The sequence below is a fragment of the Etheostoma cragini genome, chromosome 16 (genome assembly GCF_013103735.1).
Source record: "Etheostoma cragini isolate CJK2018 chromosome 16, CSU_Ecrag_1.0, whole genome shotgun sequence".
Classification (NCBI taxonomy): domain Eukaryota; kingdom Metazoa; phylum Chordata; class Actinopteri; order Perciformes; family Percidae; genus Etheostoma; species Etheostoma cragini.
In genome coordinates this window covers 19,085,890-19,109,818 of record NC_048422.1, presented here as the reverse complement: position 1 = coordinate 19,109,818, position 23,929 = coordinate 19,085,890, and the positions used below count along the sequence as shown (strand labels likewise).

At 38.9% G+C, this 23,929-nt stretch overlaps 3 protein-coding genes across 6 annotated transcripts in view; all 3 read left to right on the top strand.

The window, feature by feature from the left end:
* Positions 1-2,367: 2,367 nt before the first annotated feature.
* ptcd2 (pentatricopeptide repeat domain 2) lies at positions 2,368-5,574 on the top strand. 2 transcript variants are annotated; one of them, XM_034897252.1, is made up of 10 exons: positions 2,368-2,592; positions 3,456-3,548; positions 3,651-3,780; positions 4,022-4,139; positions 4,267-4,345; positions 4,420-4,511; positions 4,631-4,744; positions 4,838-4,912; positions 4,998-5,111; positions 5,309-5,574. In XM_034897252.1, exons 1-10 carry the CDS (start codon positions 2,463-2,465, stop codon positions 5,528-5,530), a joined length of 1,167 nt encoding a protein of 388 aa, XP_034753143.1. In that variant the 5' UTR covers positions 2,368-2,462; the 3' UTR covers positions 5,531-5,574. The 2 variants fall into 2 exon arrangements, with proteins under 2 accessions (XP_034753143.1, XP_034753144.1); XM_034897253.1 differs by having other exon boundaries at positions 2,449-2,589.
* A 1,770-nt stretch (positions 5,575-7,344) lies between these two features.
* cacfd1 (calcium channel flower domain containing 1) lies at positions 7,345-13,378 on the top strand. 2 transcript variants are annotated; one of them, XM_034897277.1, is made up of 5 exons: positions 7,345-8,020; positions 9,549-9,621; positions 11,731-11,856; positions 12,072-12,179; positions 12,333-12,605. In XM_034897277.1, exons 1-5 carry the CDS (start codon positions 7,915-7,917, stop codon positions 12,340-12,342), a joined length of 423 nt encoding a protein of 140 aa, XP_034753168.1. In that variant the 5' UTR covers positions 7,345-7,914; the 3' UTR covers positions 12,343-12,605. The 2 variants fall into 2 exon arrangements, with proteins under 2 accessions (XP_034753168.1, XP_034753167.1); XM_034897276.1 differs by lacking the exon at positions 12,333-12,605 and adding an exon at positions 12,612-13,378 and having other exon boundaries at positions 7,349-8,020.
* A 3,028-nt stretch (positions 13,379-16,406) lies between these two features.
* si:dkey-34e4.1 (carboxyl-terminal PDZ ligand of neuronal nitric oxide synthase protein) overlaps positions 16,407-23,929 on the top strand; it is a 47,215-nt gene continuing 39,692 nt past the window's right edge. Inside the window, exons 1-2 of one of the 2 annotated variants that reach the window (XR_004660013.1) lie at positions 16,407-16,949; positions 18,221-18,292. Coding sequence is in view for 1 of the 2 variants with exons in the window: in XM_034897239.1 (XP_034753130.1) it covers positions 16,845-16,949; positions 18,221-18,292 (177 nt within the window). In the remaining variant the exon portion in view is untranslated. The remainder of the gene's footprint in view (positions 16,950-18,220; positions 18,293-23,929) is intronic. The other variant, XM_034897239.1, reaches the window with a different exon arrangement.

Sequence of the window (23,929 nt, the reverse complement as noted above, 5' to 3'; positions counted from 1 at the left end):
CCTCCACACTTAATCCTTTAGATGAGCTTTATGTTGGAAAACCTGCTTTTAAATACAGGCGAACACGTACATATGCACAGGGAGAGAAACCCACTGAGACACACACACACACCTTGCAGGATTTAATAAATTATCCAAGGCCCTGTGTCTGATTGGCTGAGCAAGCAATCTTGCCAGGATGGGCTGAGATCTTGTTGCCAAGGCAACAGTGGGGAACTCCCTTTCCCAGCCCTATTTTCTCTGTGTAAGATAGGCTATCTTTGGAGTTACTTTAAGAAGCACCTTGAGCATTGTTATGAATCTACTCCATGAGTACGTCTTTAAAGGGTTGCAGGTTTGGTAATTATGTTTCCACAGAAGTCTTTTCACTGCTTGCAGTGATTAAATTATTAAAACCTGTATTGTAAAAAAAAAAAAAAACATTTGATTATATTATAAAAAGTTTCTCATGCATACATTTTTACATAATAAACAACTGAATAAGACTTCTATCAGTGTAAAAGTATAGTTATACTATTATATTATATATGATGATAGATAGATACTTTATTCATCCCGAAAGAAAATTGTATTCATATAAACTTTTATATTATTCAGCATAGTTACAAGGGGTTAGGAGGAACCTAGTTACATTTCAAATGTGTGACCGCAACATCACATAGAAAATGCAGCAGAACTCCTTGCTGTCCCAGTTATGTAATGCTGTGTAGGTCAGTGGATACACTAACTAGTGGCAAGGTTTGGTGTCCACTGAGGACTCCTATACTAGTGTGGGAGTGAAGGGAAACAAAAATCTCTATAAATGTGATGATAGTTGTACTTTACTTATGCTAACAAAAAATAATACCAAAAATAATTACTGTGCAAGAAATTCTAAACTGTTTGGCTATTAAAACAAGGATGCCTTTTTACACAAAATTGTATAAGTCTATAAGTTAATTTAGTTTAAAGGTTTTCTTTTGAGTCTCTTGCAATACATAATAAAAAAGAGTGTGACTATTTAAAACAGTTACACTCTTCTTAAAACGTGTTTTGGATGTGGAGTTTGAATGTCTCCTATAAACTTTGTCTTGTTAATTATTCCGTTAATTAAGTGCAAAATGCAGTAGGCCTATTGCCAAGTTCAGACTCTGGGGACTCTAAAGCATCCAGAGGATCTGGTGTGATAGTTGTATTACACAGGGGAAAGCTCTTACATATTTTACAAAAAATGTAAAGTAAAGGTACTTTATTGTCACATGCACATACATGAAGCAACATTCATTCTCTGCGTTTAACACATTCCTCAAGGGAGTAGTGGGCAGCCATTTACAGCGCCCGGGGACCAACTCCAGATCTGAGCCCGTGCCTTGATCAAGGGCACTGACTGGAGAACCTAGTATACAACTATTTTCATTTAAAAATAAATGGCACCTTAATTGATTTAGAATTAATATTGGTATTGTTAATATTGGGTGTATTTCCCTGTTGTGGCTTGATTTGCATTCTGAGGGTATATCTAAAAGTGTTTCTAAATAACAGTGACAACCAATAGGCTACCACTAAAGTTCAAATTCAAATTTATTTGTATAGCACCATGCAAAAGCAGTTGAAACGGCATAAAAACTAAATCAGACAGCAAACATGTAGGCCTACAAATATACAGAGACATCTATGCATACATAGACTTATGAAGATAGTGTGTTCTCCCCATGCTCCAGTGCTCCCACCAACAAAAAACATGTACTGGCTCGGATCTGGAGTTGGTCCCCGGGCGCTGTAAATGGATGCCCACTGCTCCCGTGAGGGATGGGTTAAATGCAGAGAATGAATTTCGCTACTGTATGTGGAAATAACATGTACTTTATTGTCACAAACATGTAATTTATGACAATAATTTATTGTCAAAGTACCTTTTCCTTTAAAAATAGCCTATTGTATTTAAATACTGTAAATAATAGCCTATAAGGCCACAAGAGCATATTTGCTTGAGTTTCTATGTCCACTGCGTTGTGTCCCAAACGTCCAACTTGGCTGTGGAGATAGATCCTGGCAGCAGCAAAGCGTTTGTCTGAGACAAGAGAGGGGCCTTTAAAATGCAGGGCAACAGCGCCACCTGTAGGTTAAAATAGCAAAACCTTTTTGTGAATAAAATGCTTCAACGGCGCCGTTTTGACATGAAATGGAACAGAGCTCTATGTAACAGAGTATACATAAATGACAATATCGTGTATTCGTACCATGGATGTATCAAGAGATTATTGCGCCGGATCACAGGGCGCCGCCATATTGGATGAAACCAAATTGCGTGCTTTGTATTACAAAATCAAAACAAATACCTACACACAGTGTTTTCGTCCAGTTAAAGTACTCTTAGTCATCACGTGCCAGTACGTTTTAAATTATTTTTCACTAGTTGGGTAGCAATCGTCGTTTTCAAACACTTTAATATCTCCAACTGCACCCCCTTTGTTTTCCTTTCCATGGTACAGTCAGTGGGCACCATGGCGCTGGCGAGGATTGGTAAATGTTGTCGGTCGTTAGTACATGATCCCTCTAAAGGACTGTTTTGTGGTGTTTTACAGCCAGGCTGGATAGACGGCTGTGTAGGAGGTAGGACAAATAAAACTCGTTAATAAGTGTCAGATAAACAGGTGACCGTTGTTGACTGGCTGGTTACACAGGCAGATAAGCTACAAAAGCAGCTTGCAAATAACTCACGTTTACAAAGAGACTGTAGAGTGACTTTAAATGGCTTTAGCTTTTCTGAAAAATCCACCAAAACTTGATGTCACTGTGTTTTGCTTGCAGGGTTTGTAGCAGCTTGCATGCTGGCCTTTTTTTAGTTTTTGTTTAAACGTTGAGTCATATGGTATTATATGTACATGCTATCCAGCTAGGCTATGATGGCTTCTTAAGTGATTAACCATTGATGAAATTCATTTTTGGTGTTTTTTTCCCCCAAAGGAGATAACTGTCAGGAAATTTTACCAACTTTATTTTTCATCAGCCAATTCCACGCCATGTTTTAAGTACAAGTACATTTACTCAAGTACAATTTTGAAGTAGTAGTAGTTTCCATTTTATGCTATACTTTTACTACAATAAATTTTGGAGGTAAATGTTGTTTTTTTTAAATCAACTAATACATTTTTATATATTATATTTTGTTATTAGCATAAATTAAGATTGCTTATCAGCAACATATGAAGTAACTGAAATTAGCTCCACCTTTACCGGCTGCAACATTAAAATGATGGACACAATTATGTGTCACTTATTACATTATAATCCAAGAACATGATTATTCGAAAATGGGCCATTCTGCAGAATGAGTCCTTTTACTTCTGGTACCTATATTTTAGTAGTGGTAATACTTAATATACTTTAATTCAACATTGTAGTATTGCTACTTTTACTTGAAGTTCTGAATACCTTTTTCACCACTAGTTATTGGAAACTGGTTTTGTCTGCAGCTAAGAGGCATCTCTTGTCAGAAGATGTTATCAAACTACAAGACTTCCAGCAAAGGAAGCTGGCTGTGGCTCACCTTGTCACTGGAACAAAAGGTGAAGTAGTTTCCGCTATTGGCTTTAAGGCTGCATTTTTATGTCATGTGTTACAATACACACTGTACCGTAAGAGCTCATATTTTAACCAAATGTTTACAGGAAATTATATAGAGCTGTTCAGTCACAAGCTTCAAAGGAATGAGCTGATACTGAGAGATGAGCTGAAGCTTCTCCTTCACTTGTGCCAGTCTGCAGATGACATGATGATAGCAAGAGATGCCATTTATAGGTATAGTACATCCTTAATTGGCAATTTTGCAAAGTGTAAAGTATGCAAGTAAATGATTTCAGAACAAAAAGTTGTCTAATCCCCTCCTTTTCTCTAAATTGCCTTTTACAAACATTAGAAGGAAGAAAATTTGATTTTACCCATTCAACGGAGAAAAACAAATGTCTTCAATGGCTTTAACTATCATCATGTATCACGTTTCTGAATTATGTATATTGCTCCTTTAATTTGCACTCACAAGGTACCATGCAGAGAACCGGAACTTGGTGTATGGAGAGTTTAAGTTTGGTCCTCTCTTCATGAGACTGTGCTATGAGCAGGGTCTGGAGGACTTGGCTGCTGCTACAATTACAGATAAGGTAAATGTTGAATTAACCAAAACCTTTACTATTGCAACAATGTCATAAGGGGCAAAACTAAGACAGGATTAATACTTTCTAAGAGCCAACATGGACTGGTAACATATCCTCTCACTTGTCTGAACAGAGTATGAGAGAATTTTTCAACGACGCAACCTCCTTTAACATCGCCTTAGACATGTTATTCACAAAAGGATCTCATGAAAGTAAGTGACAGATTAACCTCCTAGTTTTTTTTTCCTGAAATTATTATCACATGTGTATACTTTGGCTATTGCAGATGCCCTGGAGGTACTAAGAACTATGAGGAACCAAGGTGTACCATTCAACAAAGACACATTAATACTGGCATCTGGTATTTGCTATAAACTGGTAAATGATCTGTACAGTTTTATTAAGTCTATTTTAAAAGGACAGTCCCAAGAGTTATGTTTGTTTTAAGATGTCCAAACTCTTCGGTTTGAGTTAAGTTTCTGTTTTATGTTGGTCAGGACACGGCGGAGTCTTACAGGATCTGCACTGCTCTAATAGAAGAGGGGCAGACCAAAGGGAACTTGATCCCCAGACATGCTTACTGTTTTGCTGTAGCATTTGCACTTAGACGAGTAAGTTGTATCTTCTTCTTATATATATTTTTGTCATGCAGAAAGATGTGAATAATATTACATAATCAATAATCTGTTTGTTTTTTGTTCCAGAATGATATCGTAAAGGCACAGTCATTGTACTCAAAAATAATGAGCACTGACAGCAAATTATGCCAAAATTTAAAGGTAATGATGCATCATATAACTGTGGTATTTTTTTCCTTGCTGTTGTTCAATGATTAATATATCTTTTTTTTTTATTGTGATTTAGGTTATAATACTGGCAAGGTCAGGAGCGGTGACGGATGCCATTTCCATACTGTCTGCAGCCATTTTGCTTAAAAGCCCTTCTTTTGTGAAGAAGCTTGAATTTTCTCAGGAGGTGGTAAGTCCTATTACACAAGACAGGATTCTTTCCCCTATTAAGAGGGGGTTTGTTTGAGGAGTTTTTCGTATCCAAAGCAAGAGTTGATAAGGACAGAGGGTGTTGTATGCTGTACAGATTCCTTGACTTTGAGGGAAATTGTGATATCGGGCTACATAAAGTAAATTGATTTAGACTTTACTTATGACCTGTTTCAGGTGGATTTACTGCGCTTACAGAGTGAGGGCGGACCATACATGATGAAAGTGGAGCAGGTAATCACTCATCTTGAGCGAGCTGATCAGGTGACCCAGCAGACCATCGATGGCATGCTCTGCCACACACCCACGGGGAAGAGGAAACCAGCGCTAATGATGGAGGAGAGGAGGACCAGCCGAAGGACTCTGAAGCCACTACAGTCCACTCTGCTGTCGGAGTGAAAGAAGCTGTGTGTCATTGCAAAGTAGATCAGTCAAAAAACACTAGTCTCGTATTCCCAGACCTTCCTCTACAACGCTGTAATTTGGGATGGGAGAAAAACGCTCTGGTTCATTGGCATTTCTTTAAACCACTCACAATTGTCTTGGGTGAAGCTAACTGTTGAGTGGAGCCATGGTGCCGTTGCAAAATAATCTCGGGAAGGAACTTGTTTTGGTGGAACTAGGTTCCAAAATCAACTTTTTTGTCCACCAGTCAAATGGCTAGTGAATGATCCAATTTTACCAGCCACTCAATAGATAACCATTGTTTTGGACCCTGGTGGAACATATGTACGTTCAAAGGTTGTTTTATTCGTGCAACAGAAAACTCAGATTTGTCAGAAAATCTAGCAGTCTGGATTTACCCTGCAGAGATCTGATGAACAGTTAACCATAGTTCTCATAAATCAACCAGAGTTTACAATTACAACACAAAGAAAGCGGAAGGTATTGGACATCCAAAAATGAACATCCAAAAAGAGTGACATCCAGCGGGATTTTTCCCAGCAGAATGAGAGCAATCTGGGAAGTTGAATGTCGTATAGGCTAAAAAAACACTAACTCTGGCTAGAGCCTACTTTGTCATGCTTATTGTATCTACCTCTCCTTAGAAAAAGACAGTGTCATCCATCTACGGACTGGACTTTTTTTTTGTGTTGCCCCTATCCACATTTGATGAAAAAGGTCAAAAATCTTCTTTTGTTCAGCAGATGCTAGCTGAGAGAATTTTACACCATCACACCAATGGCAATGGATTTCCTTGCAAAGATCTATGCATAGTATGTGATTTGGGAAGAATATGTTGTATATAAAAGTCTGACTGAGGGGTTAAAGATGAATCGGATATTTCATAATGAACAAGAAAAGAGTATTTGTCTTGCTTTGATGTTCTAGCGATGCAGGCAAAATTAGGTTTGTTTTGCAAATTTAAAGAATAGGTTCTCATTTTTTTCTTAAGTGTGTTTCAAAACAACACCCAGGCACCCAGATGTTAATGCAAGAGTTGTTGCCAGCTGTAATCACACCTCCTATTTATAATGGCCAATAAGAGATCCTTTCCTACAAAGAAATATGCCTACATTTATCTGAAGTTAATAAGAGGCTTCACCAGTCTGAGACAGAAATAATGTGGTTATCTTCCAAAATTACTGTCTTTTAGAGAGAGAAAAATTAACCAACCTTCTAGATGAAAAGAGATCTGCTGATTGATCAATTATTTTTAACCTGTTTCCCAAGTTGCAGCCCTGATTTCCAAATCCCAACAATGTTGGAAGCTTGTGCCAGCTTCCTGGAAAGGGGACAGAGTCACAACTTGAGAAATGGCTAAAAACCCTTTTGTCGTCCAGGTGGTAAGAAGAGTCTTTTAGGAAAGTGCACAAGAGAGGGACCTCTAGAGAACAATGGGAATGAACAGGGGTAATGCAGCAAGCAAAATCTGTTGTAGTGTTTATATGGGCACCTGCCTGTTGTGTTTTTTGTCTTGGAAAAGTGTGACCCAATCCTTAAAACAACCTTTCTAGAGTTGTTTTTTTCCTCAATAAAAGAATGGATGCTTTTCTCTGTGACTTAATGGTAATACATTAAAAGACCTAAAGTCATACCTGGCATGTCATAACTTCCATTGATATAAAAAAAATAAAATAATTCTCTGTATTTTCCGCCCCAACGACTTACACTATCATACTCATCAAATGTGTGGTAAAATACTCATTTATCCAAATCTGGTGATCGGAACCATAATCGGAACATGTAAACAAACAATGGTGCACATCAATTCCCTCCCACAATGCACCGCTACGTCGACTGAGCTACTAGGGAGGAGAACAACGGAGCAGCTAGCTACTTGAACCCAAACAAACAGTTATAGTCAGCTAATGGTGTACAGTTACAAGGTTGTAAAAAAGTGAGCTCGGTGTTTATTCGTCGATAACTATAAGATTAATAGAGCTTTCAGGGCGGATGCAGCTGTGATAAACACTCCTGTCGGCGGCTGGGAGGCGGTGCTCTTTAGCATTAGCTAGCCAGTTAGCTGTTCTAACCAACGGGAGAAGCTGTATAAAAAAAAAGCTGCTGGGAGCTTTTCGGCTTGCCACAAAACGAACACACAAAGGAAAGAAAACATTTTTTTTTTAAACGTAAAAGTTGAAATTAAATTTGGGATTACTGATAAGGACCGTTGTGTCGTAATATAAGCAAGTTAGTGGTTACTTTGTTGAGACCATAGCTTCTACTACATAGATTGACAAACGTTAGCTAAATTAATTTAGCTATTGTTAGGTCGTCTGAGGCGACATCTGTAAATACTGGATTTGGGTAGCTTTAGCTTACATAGCTAGAAAAACACAATGAGTACCGAGGCTGCAGCGTCCACTAAACCCACACCGGAGGATGATGGTATGACATGGTGGTACCGATGGCTCTGCAAAATAGCTGGAGTTTTGGGAGGAATATGTAAGTAACGTTAGTTATGAAAGTACATTTCTAATATCACTTGATAAGTAAAGAAATAAATGAAACTACGAGATAAATACGACTACTACTGAGTGTGCGGTGCAAATAACTTTGCCAGTTTACAATGATATTAAGTTTTTTGCTACTTTCTATGACATTTGTTGACTTTTCATCATACTTTTATGCAGTCTGTGTGTTCTCTTTTACATATCTGTATTAATATTATGGTTAGAGGAGAGACAGGGCAAAAAGGGCATCATATTACAATTTGGATAAGCGTGTTTTTGATTGTGTGTAAGCCTCCCTTCAGTTGCTCAGCCACGCCAGACAAAAGCTTTGTCACAGGCTACATTGTCCCTTCAATGCAGCAGCCACCTTTGGGCACCGCCTGTTTGCATGACTTGCTCATTCCATGACAGCTTGCTTGATTCCTCAATTAAATCTTTGTGATATGAACACAGTCCACCGCAGGTAGGTTTACTCTTTCCATCAGGAGTTCAGTGTGACACATTGATATTTACTGCTGGCTTTGCAGTTCTCCAGCAGCATTGCAGCTCTCCTTCACAGACTGACACCAGAGTCACGGTACCTGTATCACATGAACCACCTAGGGCACTGCATATTCAATGGCATCTGTATTATTAAGGAGGCTGGATGGTCTAAAGGGGCAGGATATGCTACATTGTTCTTCCACCGTTTGTGGCAGTGTGGGCTTGTCCCGTCTAAAGGTTTGCATGTCAGTGAAGATAGAAAATACGCATATTTACGCTCTCTTCTCAATGGATTTTCAGCTTGAGGCTGCTGTATTGGTGTATGGACCGACAGTCCAAAGTTTTAAAACACTAAGTGTTTTAGAATTTTGGTTCAATATTAAACATTGTTTTGAATACCACATTGAGTAAATAAAAGGCATTAGTAAATTAAGATTTGATTATGACTTATTATGAAACATTGGAAGAAATGGCTGGTGCTTTTTTGACATCTGCTTTGCTTCTCAGTCGTAAAAAAAAGGAATACATTAGTTGATGTTGATGGGGAAGTTTGACTAATAATAGATCTTTCTCACATTTGACATTTTGACTTGTTACAGCAGGTAAAGCACAGGTGAAACTAATAGTATGAATGATTGATTGCCTTGTTCGAGAGCTGAAACAACAGAAAACGAATCAGCAACTATTTTAGTGTTTTATTTAGGTTATCATTGTTTATTTTTATTTTTTTTAGAAATAAGTCCCACATTGCTGATTTTTTTGTGTTGTTTATAGTGTACAGTCAGTACTAACCAAGCCGTATATTAACGAAAAGTTACTATGTAGTTGTAGCTTTTAAAACATAAGTGACTGAACTGGATTGCTGATCATCCACATGTATCATCCTCAGTTCTATTGTGCCCTCTGAGATCTTTCACATACTATAAATAAAGTGCCAAAGCCTGATGGCCAGGCCTAATATTTTTACAATCTGTCATATGCTTTATCTTAATAGCAACCATTTTGTTTTTTGTTTTTTCTCTTTCCAAATCATGCAGCCTGTGCCATCTCTGGAGTGTGGAACTGTGTCACTGTGAACCCCTTAAACATTGCTGCTGGAGTTTGGATGGTGTAAGTCTTTAACACTTGTTACGCTTAATTTAATGTAGTATGCATATATTAGCTCATTTACATTCCATAGGCCAAACCATTTTTATAATCTGTTGGTATTGGGGAGATAAGACAACATACTATAAAATCACTTATTTAGGCTAGACAGAGTGCTGTACGCTATAATCATTTAAGCTCCAGTTTGCTGTCACATACACTATGCACAGTGGAACGGTTTTAAACAGCCTGATGATCATTTAATCTATTGAAGAAGACAACACTATTTGTTTGTTTTTCAGTTTGGCTAGGGAGTCACTGACTGAGACAGTCAGTTACAGAGAAAGATGTGAGCTGGTTCTATTTAAGTTTTACTGAACACCCACTGAAAGTCCCATACAAACTGTTGTAAATATGAATAATCAATCAGAGCTTTACTTTTCAAATGTACAGTTGTTATATACTGTATGTGTATTATGCACTTCTATCTATTCATTTTCATTCCTCTTTTTGTACGTACAGTATTATTTTACATTGATGTGAGCAGGAGTCTCATGTAGCCATGTGGCCCCACCTACTGCTCAAATGCAGATTTGTGGAGGAATTCTTGACATGAACATGTCATGCCAAAGATTTGCTCATATTTGAAGACTTTAGCATATGCCACAACAAACAGCCAACTGTGTTTTTTTTCCATGTTAAAACTATTTGCATTGGTAGCTTAGCTGCAATGCTAGCTAGAAATAAAGATTGATTCATACAATTGTCATGAAGACATTCTGCCCTTTGTATTCTTTACCCCAGTTCACAGCAGAATCAAAAGAGCCTTTTAGAACTGAAATGAGTGGTTGATTAATCATTTAAGTTGATCAACACAATAGGAACCAGCATATGTTTGTCTAATGAGATATTAAACTGAATGTTTTAGAAAATAGTTGGCAGATGATTGGATAATCAAACAGTCCAAATTCCACTTACCAGTTCACTGGAGAAACTTTCCTTCTGTTTTCATGACAATGAGCATGTGAGCCTTAGTGCTCCAGCCAAGCCCAATTTGAACACCTTGAATGGCAATGACCAAATAATTAGGGCTGTGCAATTAATCATATGTTAATTGCGGTCACAATTTTGTCTCCTAACGATCACAAAAACAATGCAATTGAGAAAAACAATTATTTTGAACATTACATTTTGCAAGTACTCTCTTATTTTGTCTTCTGTTCTGAACTATTTCACTGTTGTTTAAAGCGTAGTTTCTGTCTCCCCCACGAGTAATGACAACAAAACTGTTGGCGTGTCCACACGATACAAGCGATTAGGAATACAGAGAGTGGTTTGGAGCTGGTAGTCTTAATTAACATTAGACGCTTTCAGATCAAAGGGATTTTTTGCAGTTCTTAGAACATAACGTTCATAGAACCTTTTTATTCTCGTGTTCCAAATGGCCCAATTTTGGTGATGATTAAGTTCCTCTGACCGCAGTAACTCTTTTAACTCCTACTTCAGAGCAGGTTCTTTTCCCTTTTGACCTAGGTCTACGTTGATTGGTCCAATTGATAAATCATGCACCCAGAGCGTGCCATCTGTAGAAGCCATGCCATGTGTTTTAGCAAAACATTGACTACTTGAATAATTACTTGATTACACGAATGACTAAGAGAATGGGCGGAATGCTGAACTCTGAATAGTGGACTGAAGCAAAGGATCATATTATGCACAACAACAGCATTCTGATGGCCTCCTCCCTGCTGGTTTGTTGTATGTGGCGCTAACGTCATGTGCTGATGCATTAAAGACCGTTGCCGTGCTTGCGTCTCTCCCTTACCCTCCTCCCTTTGAAGGACGTTCATTAATATCAAAAAGTTAAAAACAAAGCTTTAAGTTCTATGAATGCAACATCTTTTGAAAAGTCACTAAGTAATCGGGTTCAATAATTGTGATTTCAATATTGATTAAAAGAATTGTGAGTATGATTTTTCTTCTTCTCCATAATCGAGCAGCCCTAAGCATAATGGTTCCATTCTACTCCGCTGCTGTGTTTAATGTCTTCCAGACTTGAGTTGTGTAGTATTTGAGATGGAAGTGCACAAGGTAATCCACTGCTGTGTTTGTGTCCTCTCCTCCTGGGTCTAGGTTAAATGCCTTTGTGCTGTTCCTATGTGAAGTCCCGTTCTGTTGCCAGTTCATAGAGTTTGCTAATGCAATAGCAGCCCGGGCAGACAAATTCAAACCTTGGCAGAAAGCCTTCTTCTACTGTGGGTAAGAACAAATTGAAAAATGAATTGCACACGGTTAATATCATCGGAGACTACACTTCACTGTATGAAAAATTACATTTTTGGAATGTGTCCAATACTTAATAACATTGTATAAGTTGTAGGACGTACTTTTGGAAATGTGGTTCTTTCAGCTACAACATGTACTTCATATGATTTACTGACTTCTCTGTTTTATCTCTGGTTGCTCATGTCCAGGATGGCTCTGTTTCCTGTATTCTTGAGTTTCTCTTTAACAACCCTGTTTGGAAATGCCATCGCCTTTGCTACAGGAGTTCTGTACGGCCTTGCATCTTTAGGCAAAAAGTAAGTCTGTTAGTAGTTTGTACCATGTAATGACGTTATATCAGAGAAAACATCAATTATTTTTTAGTAACTATTTGAATAAAAGCTGTACAAAAGACATTTTGTAATTGCTCATATCTCTTGATTTCTCACTCATAAAAACACTCCTAAAAGGTCATATTAAAACAGTCTCTTATTAATGCAGTATTCCCATTCCCATTCTAATTAATTAATATTTTTTTTGTATCATCTAACAACTCTAATGATCCTTTTGTGCATGGAAATTCCCTTCTGACAAGGTGAGCCATGTAAAAACCTTGCAATTAAACTGCCATCCTCTCTTGTCATACCCGCTTTATCTTTGTTTCTACCCACCTCTCCTTCGTCATAACTTTTTGTTACCCTCCTTCTCTCGCATCCTGTCTTCTTTTTTCTTTTCTTTCTCTCTCTCAGGGGAGACGCAGTGACTTATGCCAGACTGCAGCATCAGAAACAGGCAGATGAGGAGAAGATGACAGAAACGGCGAATGGGGCTCCGGAGTAAGGCATCTGCCTGTCTCCACCCTCCTCTTCCTCTACTTCTTCAGTTGTTGCCGCCCTCTATCCATCCTACCTCTTCCTCCATGCTTCTTTCCCATTTTTGTCACTACATAAGTATGGTACTGAGTTTACTTATTTACTTAAACTGCTGCATTCTTGTTGTCCTGACCTAATAGTATCCAAACAGATTAGTTTTGGATTAAGTCCATTATTTGATACTTGGCGTGTAAATGGAATCTCTCATTGGGCTCGATTCCATAGATTGTATGTTTAGTTTTTCATGATTTATGTTCTTCTCATGGGTTGTATTTAATATTATATTTCCCTTTGTTGTTTGTTGCTGGTGTCCGTTGTAAACCCTTTTTCTGCAAGAAAAAAGTGAGGTACATCTTTCCAGTCCAAGAACCTTTCAGGAAATCTGAAAACTAAATTAATGTGAATGTAAAATGTACATAATTAACTTAAGGTTATCAGGTTATTCACTATGACTTTCAGGCTGAATCAAATGTGTCTCGCTTGGAGAGTGAAGCCGGTGAAGATAAGTCCAATGGTAAAAGGGGGTTCAGGCTTGTTTCAGCAACAGACCCAAATATTGATAACAGCTATTTTGCAGCTCTGACCTCATTATCATTGGAAAGTATTTGCCAGCAGAGTTTCCAAAGCCTGTTGCGTTAACTTTCATTTATATGGGGGGTCTTATTAAACTCTATTGTAATATTTATTGAAAAAAAAACTACGTGACTTTGGACAGTTACTACAACAAATCTGTAAAAAGCCTCAAGTTTCCATGAGTTTTTTCTGCATTTGAGTCCCAAAATGTACCTTCATTGGACTACTTCTGAGTGAAGAAAGTAGGAGTGGTTTTGGTATTACAGTATTCCACCCACTGTGTGGACAAACTTCTGAATTGCAGCCTGAATGCATTTTAAAATACACATAGGCATTAGAGATATGTTTAACATTGGGGAATGTATCTGGTTTACCCAAAGATAAAGAAAGTATGCTTTCATATATTATTTGTTCAGTTGGTTTAAGCTCAGCTGGGTAATTCCTGCACTAAACCTTTGGTGGCATGGACTCTGGGATAGAGGGAATTTTAGGAAAAGCGTTCAGTGCATGTGTCAGCTTGTGTATGTATGGTTCCTCATGATCAAGCAGCCGGTAGCTGTGTTGTGGCGGCAGATTTTGTGGTACATTATGAATTGGAAAACCGTGCTTATTAGTTCTCCTTTTTAAAACATTGTTTTAGAATGTGTTACTGAATATCTGCTGTGTTTATTATATGTCTTAATTAGTACACTCTACCAAAATCCATTACATTCAATGAGGGAGAAGTGTCTTGATTCAGGGACGATTTGGTCTGTATCCCACACAATCACCAGAGCCATGGTTTGCCTTTTGTCACTCAAATGAGGTATGCAGCGTTCAGCAAATGTACGATTTGTGTTTGTGTTTTGTTGCCTTGCCCCTGTTGTGTAACAGTTGTGTAAATGAACTTTGGGAATAGTTGTTTACACTTACCTCTTACAGCTGTTTCTATCCTAAATCTATTACTGGCTGGTCAGTGACTGAGTGGATTGTTCACAAATTACCACCAGCTCTCAGGTATCCTACTTACCAATGCACAGTGAACAGATTCCAAGTAGTTTATGAAAAGATCATAGATGTATGGGAACTAGCATAAGCACGACTAGGGAATTAGGATGTCATTTGAGCCGATGGAAAGCATTTGTGTAGCATTAAAACATGCACAAACATCGTTATTAAACACTACACATACACACCAGCAGTATGCTACAGGAAGACACTACACACTTCTATACTATAGGTTTAATAAGATGCAAAATAAAAAACTCCTTGCCTTGTCCACAACCCTCCATCCAGTTTTATTGTATTGCAGTGGCTTGCATCCAAGATTTGAGTGCATATTTAGCTGTAAGGGATATGTGTATAATGTGTGTTGTGATGTGAATACTGATCCTCTTTATCAATTCGTGAATTAAACAAACTTGCTACTACTGCCATGTTGTTGGCTTCTTGTGTTGTCGCCATCACATTGTATGTGCTAAAAGCAAATATATGCATTTTCCCAAAATACCAAACAATTTATTTAAACATGTCCGAGGTTTGTAGGTAACCTTTGCTCTCGTTCTTCCGCTGCACCGATTCTCCAACAGAAAAATAATGTAATTAATGGACTGGTCTACAAAACCGGCTTCAAGTCTAGTTTAGCATTGAACCCTCTCGGACTTAAAATACTCAATTAAGAAGAGATTATTAAAGAGCATAAGAGACATATTCAGGAAATGTGCTGCAACTGGATTTATTTATTTTTTACATATCTCATGGTAGGCTGCTTTATATTCATGATTAAGTTCTCTCAATGTTTTCCCAACATATCCTTTTCCACATGTTGACAAACAAACCACACTCTTTCTGTTAAATCAATGTTAGATTATTTTATGTGGATGGCTAAAGTTTGTGTTGTATTGTTACATTGCACGAAAGTCAAATAGTTTGCAGACATCCCAGCAAGCAGTATTTGTCCAACGTCTATATCTGTGATGTTTTGAGGTAATTCATCTGGTGGTGCCATTTGATTAATAAAACAGTTAATGATCACCTCTTCTCAGGATAACCTCTCCCTTCTAAGGCATTTTCTTTTAACTATAAAGCTTGTTGCTTATTTTTTAATCTTAATATCTTCCCCTTTGAGCGCAGATTGTAGGAGAGGTTGCCTGTTTCTCATAATAGATCTTAATTTGATTTGAATAATGGACAGAGACTTTTCTTTTATACACTATTAATCTTGAAACATCTGGAAACATGGTAAAGAAATAGCATTTTTACTTTAGTAACTTAAATTGAGTAATCAACAGAGGGCGCTATTGCATTATTTCTGTCAAATGTCTGTTTAATGAAACAGTCCATTTAACCTAGTATTTAATTATGTAATATATTATTACTACTACTACGAGTAGTAGTAGATCAAAGTGAAGCACACCTTTTATTGGAATTGAACCTGTGATGCTCCACTTGTAGTGGCCTGCACATGCATGACAGCTGCAGTAGGAAGAGGTTAAGCTTTGGAAAGGCTGAGCATCAAACAGACATTAAATATCTAAAAACAGATGCCATTTTCCAGTCATTAAAACCATTTGTAATGCAGTTAACACTGGCTTTTCGGTGACGGACTCTTGTTATCTACTAATAGCTGGGCTCCTTTCAAAGTGTTATATGATTTTTAAATTATTCCGTTTCTCAGTGTTGATCCAATTTTAGATACTTTGTACACACTGGGCCCACTACTGGGAAAGTTAGTACTATAGTAGGCTACAGCATCACGTCCAAATAACTGTACTTAAATGCAATACTTGAGCACATGTAGGCTACTTTGTTACACCACTGTACTTGAGGGCATTGACTGACTGTTGAAATTCCCTCTTTATTATTCTGTTGAATTTCTAGTTCTCCCCTACAGTAAATCCACCTCAGATTCCCAGGAATAAAGATAATTTAAATGTCCATCTCCTGAGGGGAGACAAACTTTGTCTGCTTGCTTTCCTCCCAGCTCCGGGTTACATCATGCTTGGGAACTTTGCTCCAATGAGGGGCTGGCATTGTGTTTGTGTGTGTGGGAGAGTGTGAGAGAGAGAGAGAGAGAGAGAGAGAGAGAGAGAGAGAGAGAGAGAGAGAGAGAGAGAGAGAGAGAGAGAGAGAGAGACGGGGACGGGTGCAGCGTTGCCACCAACAGGACGGGATTCAAAAAAATCCACAACGAGCAACGTCCTGCGGAGAAAAATCACCGCTTCTTACGCTGGAATTCCCCAGTGGCTTTGGAAACTACATCCTCCACCTTGCTGTGTTTTTATTTTATTTTTTTTTACATGAGGTTTAGGCTACATGGAAGGAAATCCTTAAGCCTATCTCGGTGTGTTGTCACAGGAAAAGGGGCGCCCAAATCTGTCCCTCTTGAGGATGGGACCTTTTTGAATCTCAAAGCAACAACAATGGACTGCGTTTCTACCGGGAACTCACTCTTGGAGCCGTGCTGTACAAACACACGGGAGTGTGTCGCTTCGGACCCAGACGACATCTGTCTGGTTAGTTAAACACTGTTCACGGTGTCGTCAGTCGGAGTCCGTGATGCCCGCGAGGAACAGGTACAACCTGGTGGACGATGTGGCGGACTCGAGGGTGCCTCTGCACAATGAAGAAGCGTACCAGCATGGGATTTCTTTCCAAGCCAAGGTGAAATGAAACTAGCTATCCTCTTTCTTTTAACGCCGTTGACCATACAGTCAGTTCAGAGTTACGTTGTGTTGTGTTGTGTTGTTTTGGAGCGAAATGGCAGGTACCCTGGATCCTCTCTGCTGGGAACATGTAGTTTGAACGCATGGCAGTGTACTCTACTACACATGTGGTTTAATGCAGCAAGTGTACATGGGGAATGGAGAGTTGTACTTTATTTGTAGTCCTTAAAAGGCAAATGACTTTTATTTGGTGCTCGAAAGTGAACTGAACCCAGTGTATTTTCAGGTTTTTCAAGTCATTGAATTATTAACCTTTCAAGGAGCAATCTGAGCTGATTTGCAGGGCATGAAACAGAGAGCCAGTGGTAGAAAGGGTTAAAACTTGGGAGTGTTACTTGGCTGGTCCAAAGTTCAATTAATCACACAGCTGCTTGTTCTACAGCCATGACTTCATCTTGTAAAATCAGGACTACTTATCAAGTAGCTTTCACCATCTCAGTTTGTCTGTCTTTCTTTCTTAATGTCTTTATTCCCCTAAGTAATGCAAAACACAGTCACATAATACGTCCTCCAAACAAACAATTTCTTACTGTGGGTTTACAACAAAGACAAATCAAAAGAGCCACAACTTGACTCCACAGCCGCAGGTTTGAATATATGCAAGCAACAAATAATTTTAAGGCAAAGCTAGTCCTATATACAACACATTCAAGGCATTAATAGAAAAAAACACTAGTTGCCATTGGGCTGCAACTAACGATTATTTAGTTAGTCGAATAATCTGTGGAATATTTTCTGAGTTAATCGATTAGTTGTTTGGTCAATGAAATGTCAGAAATTGGTGAACATTTTGGATCATTGTTTCCCAAAAGCTCCAGATGACATCCTCAAATGTCTTGTCTTGTCTACAACTCAAAGATATTCAGTTTACTGTCACAGAGGAGAGATTAAACTAGAACATCTGGAATCAAAGAATGTTTTACTTTTTTCCTAAATAAATCACTCAAACTGACTAATCGCTCTAGTTGCCACATTTCATTAAAAAACATTTTTTTATGTTAGTTGAGACAAGTTTAGGTAGTTCAGTTTGTCTCCTCGTAGTGTAGGCAATGATTAGGCATTTTATATAACCAAATAACATTTTGTGTGATATCTAATTTTGTTGACGTTGACGTTGTTGTCGTGTTGGGAGCCGTTGGAGTTAGCTGTAGTGTGTGGGATAACATCTCTGACTCTCATGCCTTTGTCATGTGTGATTGTTTTCTACAGTATGTGGGGTGTCTCGACGTACCCAGGCCCAACAGTCGGATGGAGATCGTGGCTGCCATGAGGAGAATCAGGGTAAGATGAAGACATAATGACATGTGTGTTTAAGAGCATAAGTACACATCATCATCATCATCAATCCTGTGGTGATTGTTCCCTGATGGAGGACAGAAACTATCTTTACTATAAACAGTCAACATACACACGCAATACCAAGAGTGTGCGTCTGTCAGATGAAATTAGTATTGAGCATGTAGTGATGCATGCACTCGCTGGACAACAGACACGACTTCTGGGAAAGCAATGCAGGGATGAATTTTTCAGAAAGTGAAAGCAATAAGAGAGAGCTGGAGTGGCTTTATTGGCTGAATAGTGCATCACACTTTCTAGATATGTTTGTGAAAGTTCAAGGACATAATGTGTGTGGGTTAGCTCTGCCTTTGATTAAAGTCAGACTGTGGCTTATTAGTATTGCATTATGTTGAGCTGATTATTAGAATTTTACAGATAAGCTATGAGCTTCATCGTTTTTCCTCTGTCACCCTGCATTCGGTCTTTCCTCATTGTTATTCCCACCATCATATCAAGCCAGGCTTTTTTTCCCCATAAAGTGACATCAGTAGTGATACTATAGGGATCATGTAATCATTTCCTCCTCTCATTGTCCCAGCGGGCCAGTATTTTTCTCAGAGCCGCTAACACAGAGCCATATCGGAGAGCCGGGGTTGTTCTGTAATTTAAGTGTGACTCACTTGTGTGACAAGTGATCACAAGTGTGACTAAGTCGGACTTGCTTGCTCGGTTTAGACATGAGGAAATTTCACCTAGGGCTTCACATTTAATTGCAATTTTATGGAAATCGCAATATGGACTAGTGCAATAACCAAATTGCAAAGGGGTGCAATATTTGTTAAAGGCAAATTATGTGTCAAACCATTGTGAATGAGGTATTGGGTGGTGCTGCAGAGATGTCCCAGCCTAAAAATGGTATCCCACACCAGTACACCAGTACAGAAAACATATTTGTTAGGGACAGATCCGCCCAAAAATCACAGTATAATCATTTACATTTTTTAAGATTTAATATTGGTCAATAAACACAATGATACTAACAGAATAATTCCCTTCAATATAGTTAATCATATTGCATTTGCAGTATCAGTCCAAATAATTGCAATTCCATATTTTCCTCACATCGTGCAACGCCCTTTTTTAACCCTAGCTGAGTGGATATAAAGAAATAAATGTAATTTCATTTTTTGAGCTACTAAAAAGCCATAATGTGGCTTTATCCTCTGAAAAATGCACATGTTTTTAGGCACAACATTCAGGCTTCTTTTGTACCCTTTTGGGGAATCCTCCCATGTTCTTTTACAATACTTTGTTTCGGCTCCTGTAGTGTAAAATATGGGTTTAGATGGCTGCTGTGCTGCTTTAAGTGTGAAACTGTGTGCGTATAAAATCCGAGGAACCCCAACTCTAGAAAAAAGATATTTTAAACAAACAAAACCCATCTATAAAAGTAGGTCTATGGAACAGAGACACAGCCAGTCAGACTGTTTATGAGTCTGTCTATCTGAGTGAATGGGCTGAGTGCGCAGATATTGCCTGTTCTTTATGTCCTGCAATTCTCAAACTGAGAAATCAATAAGGTTGTATAGTAAACATGATCATCAGTGTGATAAACTGCAAGCTGAGGCAGAACACAACACATCTGAGCACGTATAGACAGGCAGAAATTATGCTATTGATTGCTACAAAAAGATGATCTCTCTTAAAAACCAACAACACAAGACCTAGTTTTTACATCAAATCGAGATCTGTTTACCAGCATATGTATGTGATGTTGCTATTTAAAGAAACACACGTATTAGTGCTTATTTATACCCGAGTGTGTGTATGCATACACATTGGATGTGTGTATACGAAGTTCCCTTGAGGTCCAAAGAAAGCCTTGAATCAATAATGAATGGGTTAGTGTATTTAGGTTGCAATTTTCAGCGATGTTGTATAGAATATTATTGTTTTTTAATGTCTTATGGATTAAGCCTAACACTGCTTTATAGTGACCCCTACGACTAATGTCAACAGGAGAGTCTGCCTGATAGCATGGACCAATAGATAAAGAAATAACCTCATTCATAATATATTGTCATGTGTGTTTAATGTAATCTTTGATGACGGTGACTGGAGAGATGTGTATTCCTAGACTTGTGGTGTTACACTGGCTGGTGGATGACTTTGGCTTAGTTTTTACTGGCTCATGTCATCTTTGCAGTTGAAGCATTTAAAGGTCCCACGACTTGGTGCTCTTTGGAGGCTTTTATAACAACCTTAGTGGTCCCCCTAATTCTCTGAGTGGGCAAAGCAGAGAAAGGGGAGGTAACCTTGCCCCTTATTACCTCATAAGATCAATCCATCTACGCTTTCATCTTCTCAAAGGCAGAGCAGGATACCCAGGGCTCGGTTTACACCTATGGCCATGTCTAGCCTCTGGGGGGGCTTTAGGCAGGCTGGGGGAACTCATATTAATGTAAAAAAAAAAGTGACCTTTTCATACCATGGAACCTTTAAGCTAGGCTACATAATGTTTACTGAACAGCATCGACTTCGGCCACAAGTAGCAATCTCAAGACAACGTTTTTGTTTCAAAACAGTTGCTGTAATTGACATTTTTATGATTTATGTTAGTGACCTTAAGAGGTGCTGGTAGTAGGTGAGGTGGATTTTTTTTAAGCTTCAGACAAAGCCAGGCTAGCTGTTTCCCCTATTTCCATTATTACTGCTAAGCCAAGTTAACTGTTCCCGGCTTTTGCTTCATATTTAATGGAGAGATATGAGAGTGATATTAATCTTGTCATCTAACTCTAAGCAACAAAGTGATTGAGCTTGTCTCCCGAAATTTCAAATTATTTCTTTTAAGTAAAATCTTATAGTTGGGGCAATTGGAATGGGACCATAAGCAGGAAGACACAAACATGTCTCCTGGAGTGTGTATTATTTTGTTTTTATAATAAAAAAACAATCAAATCTATATCTGTGACATTCTAAAAAGTAGTTTAACTCTAGCGAATGTTATTCAGTCGGCATACTTGTAATGGCAATGTAAGCTACACAGGAAGCGATGGTCATCTAAAGTTTTCTAACTAAAGCTAGCTAACATTAGCTTTCATAAGCTACTGGACATACAAACAAAGTAAGGCTGTAGCAGCAGTAAACCCCAGAGGGTGTTGAATTGAGCAAGTGTGTACTTTATTGCTTTGTAAGAGGAAAATTGCTTTTCTTTTCTTTTAAGGTCAGTTAATGTTTTATCGGAATATGATGCCTGGCGTGTGTCCGTGTGTGTGTCCATGTCCGTCCCCTGTTTTTCAACGCATGGAAAGCAAAGATTGAATTTTTGTGCCTACTGCGTCTCTTTGGGTGATCCCTGGGTGAGTCACACTGTGCTTACACTGAGTGAATGCAAACACATGAGCGTTTTAGAGGGTGGGCGTGCGAGTTAAGGCTTGGTTGCCAAGTCAAATGTAATTAGCTTTGTGTAGCTGAATATTGACTGGCCTTCCTGACTTTCTCCTCATCTCTTTTCACAAAAGCAAAGGCCTTGTCTTAAGTTTAAAAGCCCTTTAGCCGAGGGACTGCACAGAGGAGTTCTGTGTGGTTTAAAGAGAGTAATGAATGAACTGATGGCAGTTAGGAGAAGGACTCGAGAGGAAGTCCTGAAATTGAGAGGGGTTGCGTGGTGGCTGGCAGAACCGTAGTCGTTTCATCTCCCTTGGCTAATGTCTTTAGTCTCAGTGGATGTGAGAAAACATGAGGAGAGAGAGAGAGAGAGGGAGAGCAGAAAACACAGCCTGATCGTCTCAACTAAACAAACAGTAAATCTGGGTTCGACAGAGCAGAAGAGCAGTGCTAGTTGAGTCATTGTCTTCAGTCGTTTTACACACACACACACACACACACACACACACACACACACCTGCCATTCCCACAGCAAGAAAGTGAAAAGACACAATTTTGTGTCCTGTGGATCTTTTCAAAGTTGCGTTTTGTTAAATCTTCTCCTATTATGGCTGCCTGGTCCTACTGTGCTGGTTTACACAAATTAGTTTCTTTCAGTTTGACCAGTGGCATAGAAACCATCCCAGTGGTGTGCAAGTGCGTTCACACACATGTTTATATGTGTGAGTGTGTGAGCTTCAGTGCTCCATAATAGTGAGACCCCTTGCATTCTAACCACCTCCGCAATTGATTAACGGGGCTGAATGAAAGAAAAAGGCTGCCGTTGCTACATCCCACATGAAGAGATTTGGTGTAGTCGTCCACAACTCACTGCGTAAGAAAAGGACCTGTGTATGTACTGGAAAATCCTTGAGAAACAAGCACGCACTATTCATAGGAGGCCAGTGTCTCTCTAGGCTATTCTCTACTCCTCACTCCTGTCTTATGTTTCTGTCGTTCCTCTCTCTCTTACTTCCTCATATCCCTCCATCTACTGCTATTTTTTTTCCATCCCCTCACTCTCCTTCTACTAAAATAGACTGTCTCAATATAGCCCATCTCTGCAATCTACTCAGTGCCGACAGGAATAGATTTTAGGCTGAGGGGAAGCTATGCATGTTTCCCTTTTGAATTTTGATCAGCTCTAATGGGATTTTAAGCCTCCCTCTCATGTCCGTCGATGCAGCCTCCTTTTGCAGACTGTCAAGAGTCTTGCTGGAAAAAAACATGGCACCCATCTGTCTGCATTTGTCCCTGTGTCTGTCCGGAACATCTCATGAGAGGATCTCTTGTCTGCCGTGCGAGAAAGAAGCAAACCTTGGGTGTTTTCTTTGGTTCCTCCATTTGAGTATGGGTCCATTGAGCCTGTGTCAGTTTTCTGAGAGCACGCTGAACTGTCATGACTCAGTCGGGGGCAGATGTAGATGTGTCGAAAGGTATGTAGTGAAAAAACGGGCACTCTGGACCCGTTAGTGTGCAACAGAAAAGTCTTAGTTTACTTTGTGTCCTTTTGTGTCTCTACGCTTCAGACTTTACTCAAACTGTGGACTCTAAAAAAACATTTCTTTGATTGAGACACAATTATACTTTCACGTGAGCACCTGTCACTCACTAATACAACACAATGGCAGCAGTCAACTTAATTGCCCGCAGCCAAAATAAATGCCTTTCCCCACATAAACAAGGGCATATTCATATTTCACTTCCTCTAGCTATCCTTTATGTTTCTGTCTTTGTTTTGATTCTGTCTTTATGGTCATGTTTTGGCAGCCGGGGTTAGGGTTAGGTTAGAAGCCTACAGTACCCAAAACACACGGATTAGTGATAACATCACATATGACTATTCATTAATCGAAATGAGGCATTTCAGTCAAAAATAGTGTTGAAGATCAAACAGACAAACAGATCAAACAACATGGCCATTAGGACAACTTGAACAGGAGTCAGGACCCATCATAAACAATTCATATATTTCAGTGCATCACATTTTTGCATAACAATTACACACCCTGCATGTCCCAGAAAACCAGGGGAGAAATGAGAGCACAGCTTAACTCCAGGGGGGTTACAGATCTATAGCAACGTGGGGGTGGTTGGATGGGTGTTATTCTGTGTGCACTCGCAAGTGTAAATGAGGGATATGCACTATTTAGGGAGGCATGACACATATTGGGGGGCATTGTTTTCAATTTGTATTCATGCTGGCTTAATGAC

Coding starts and splice junctions, on each gene's coding strand:
- ptcd2 (XM_034897252.1), top strand. CDS start 2,463: ATGGTACAGTCAGTGGGCACCATGGCGCTGGCGAGGATTGGTAAATGT. Junction 2,593..3,455: donor GATAGACGGCTGTGTAGGAG/GTAGGACAAATA, acceptor TTTTGTCTGCAG/CTAAGAGGCATCTCTTGTCA. Junction 4,140..4,266: donor CTGCTACAATTACAGATAAG/GTAAATGTTGAA, acceptor TTGTCTGAACAG/AGTATGAGAGAATTTTTCAA.
- cacfd1 (XM_034897276.1), top strand. CDS start 7,915: ATGAGTACCGAGGCTGCAGCGTCCACTAAACCCACACCGGAGGATGAT. Junction 8,021..9,548: donor TGGAGTTTTGGGAGGAATAT/GTAAGTAACGTT, acceptor CAAATCATGCAG/CCTGTGCCATCTCTGGAGTG. Junction 11,857..12,071: donor AAAGCCTTCTTCTACTGTGG/GTAAGAACAAAT, acceptor GCTCATGTCCAG/GATGGCTCTGTTTCCTGTAT.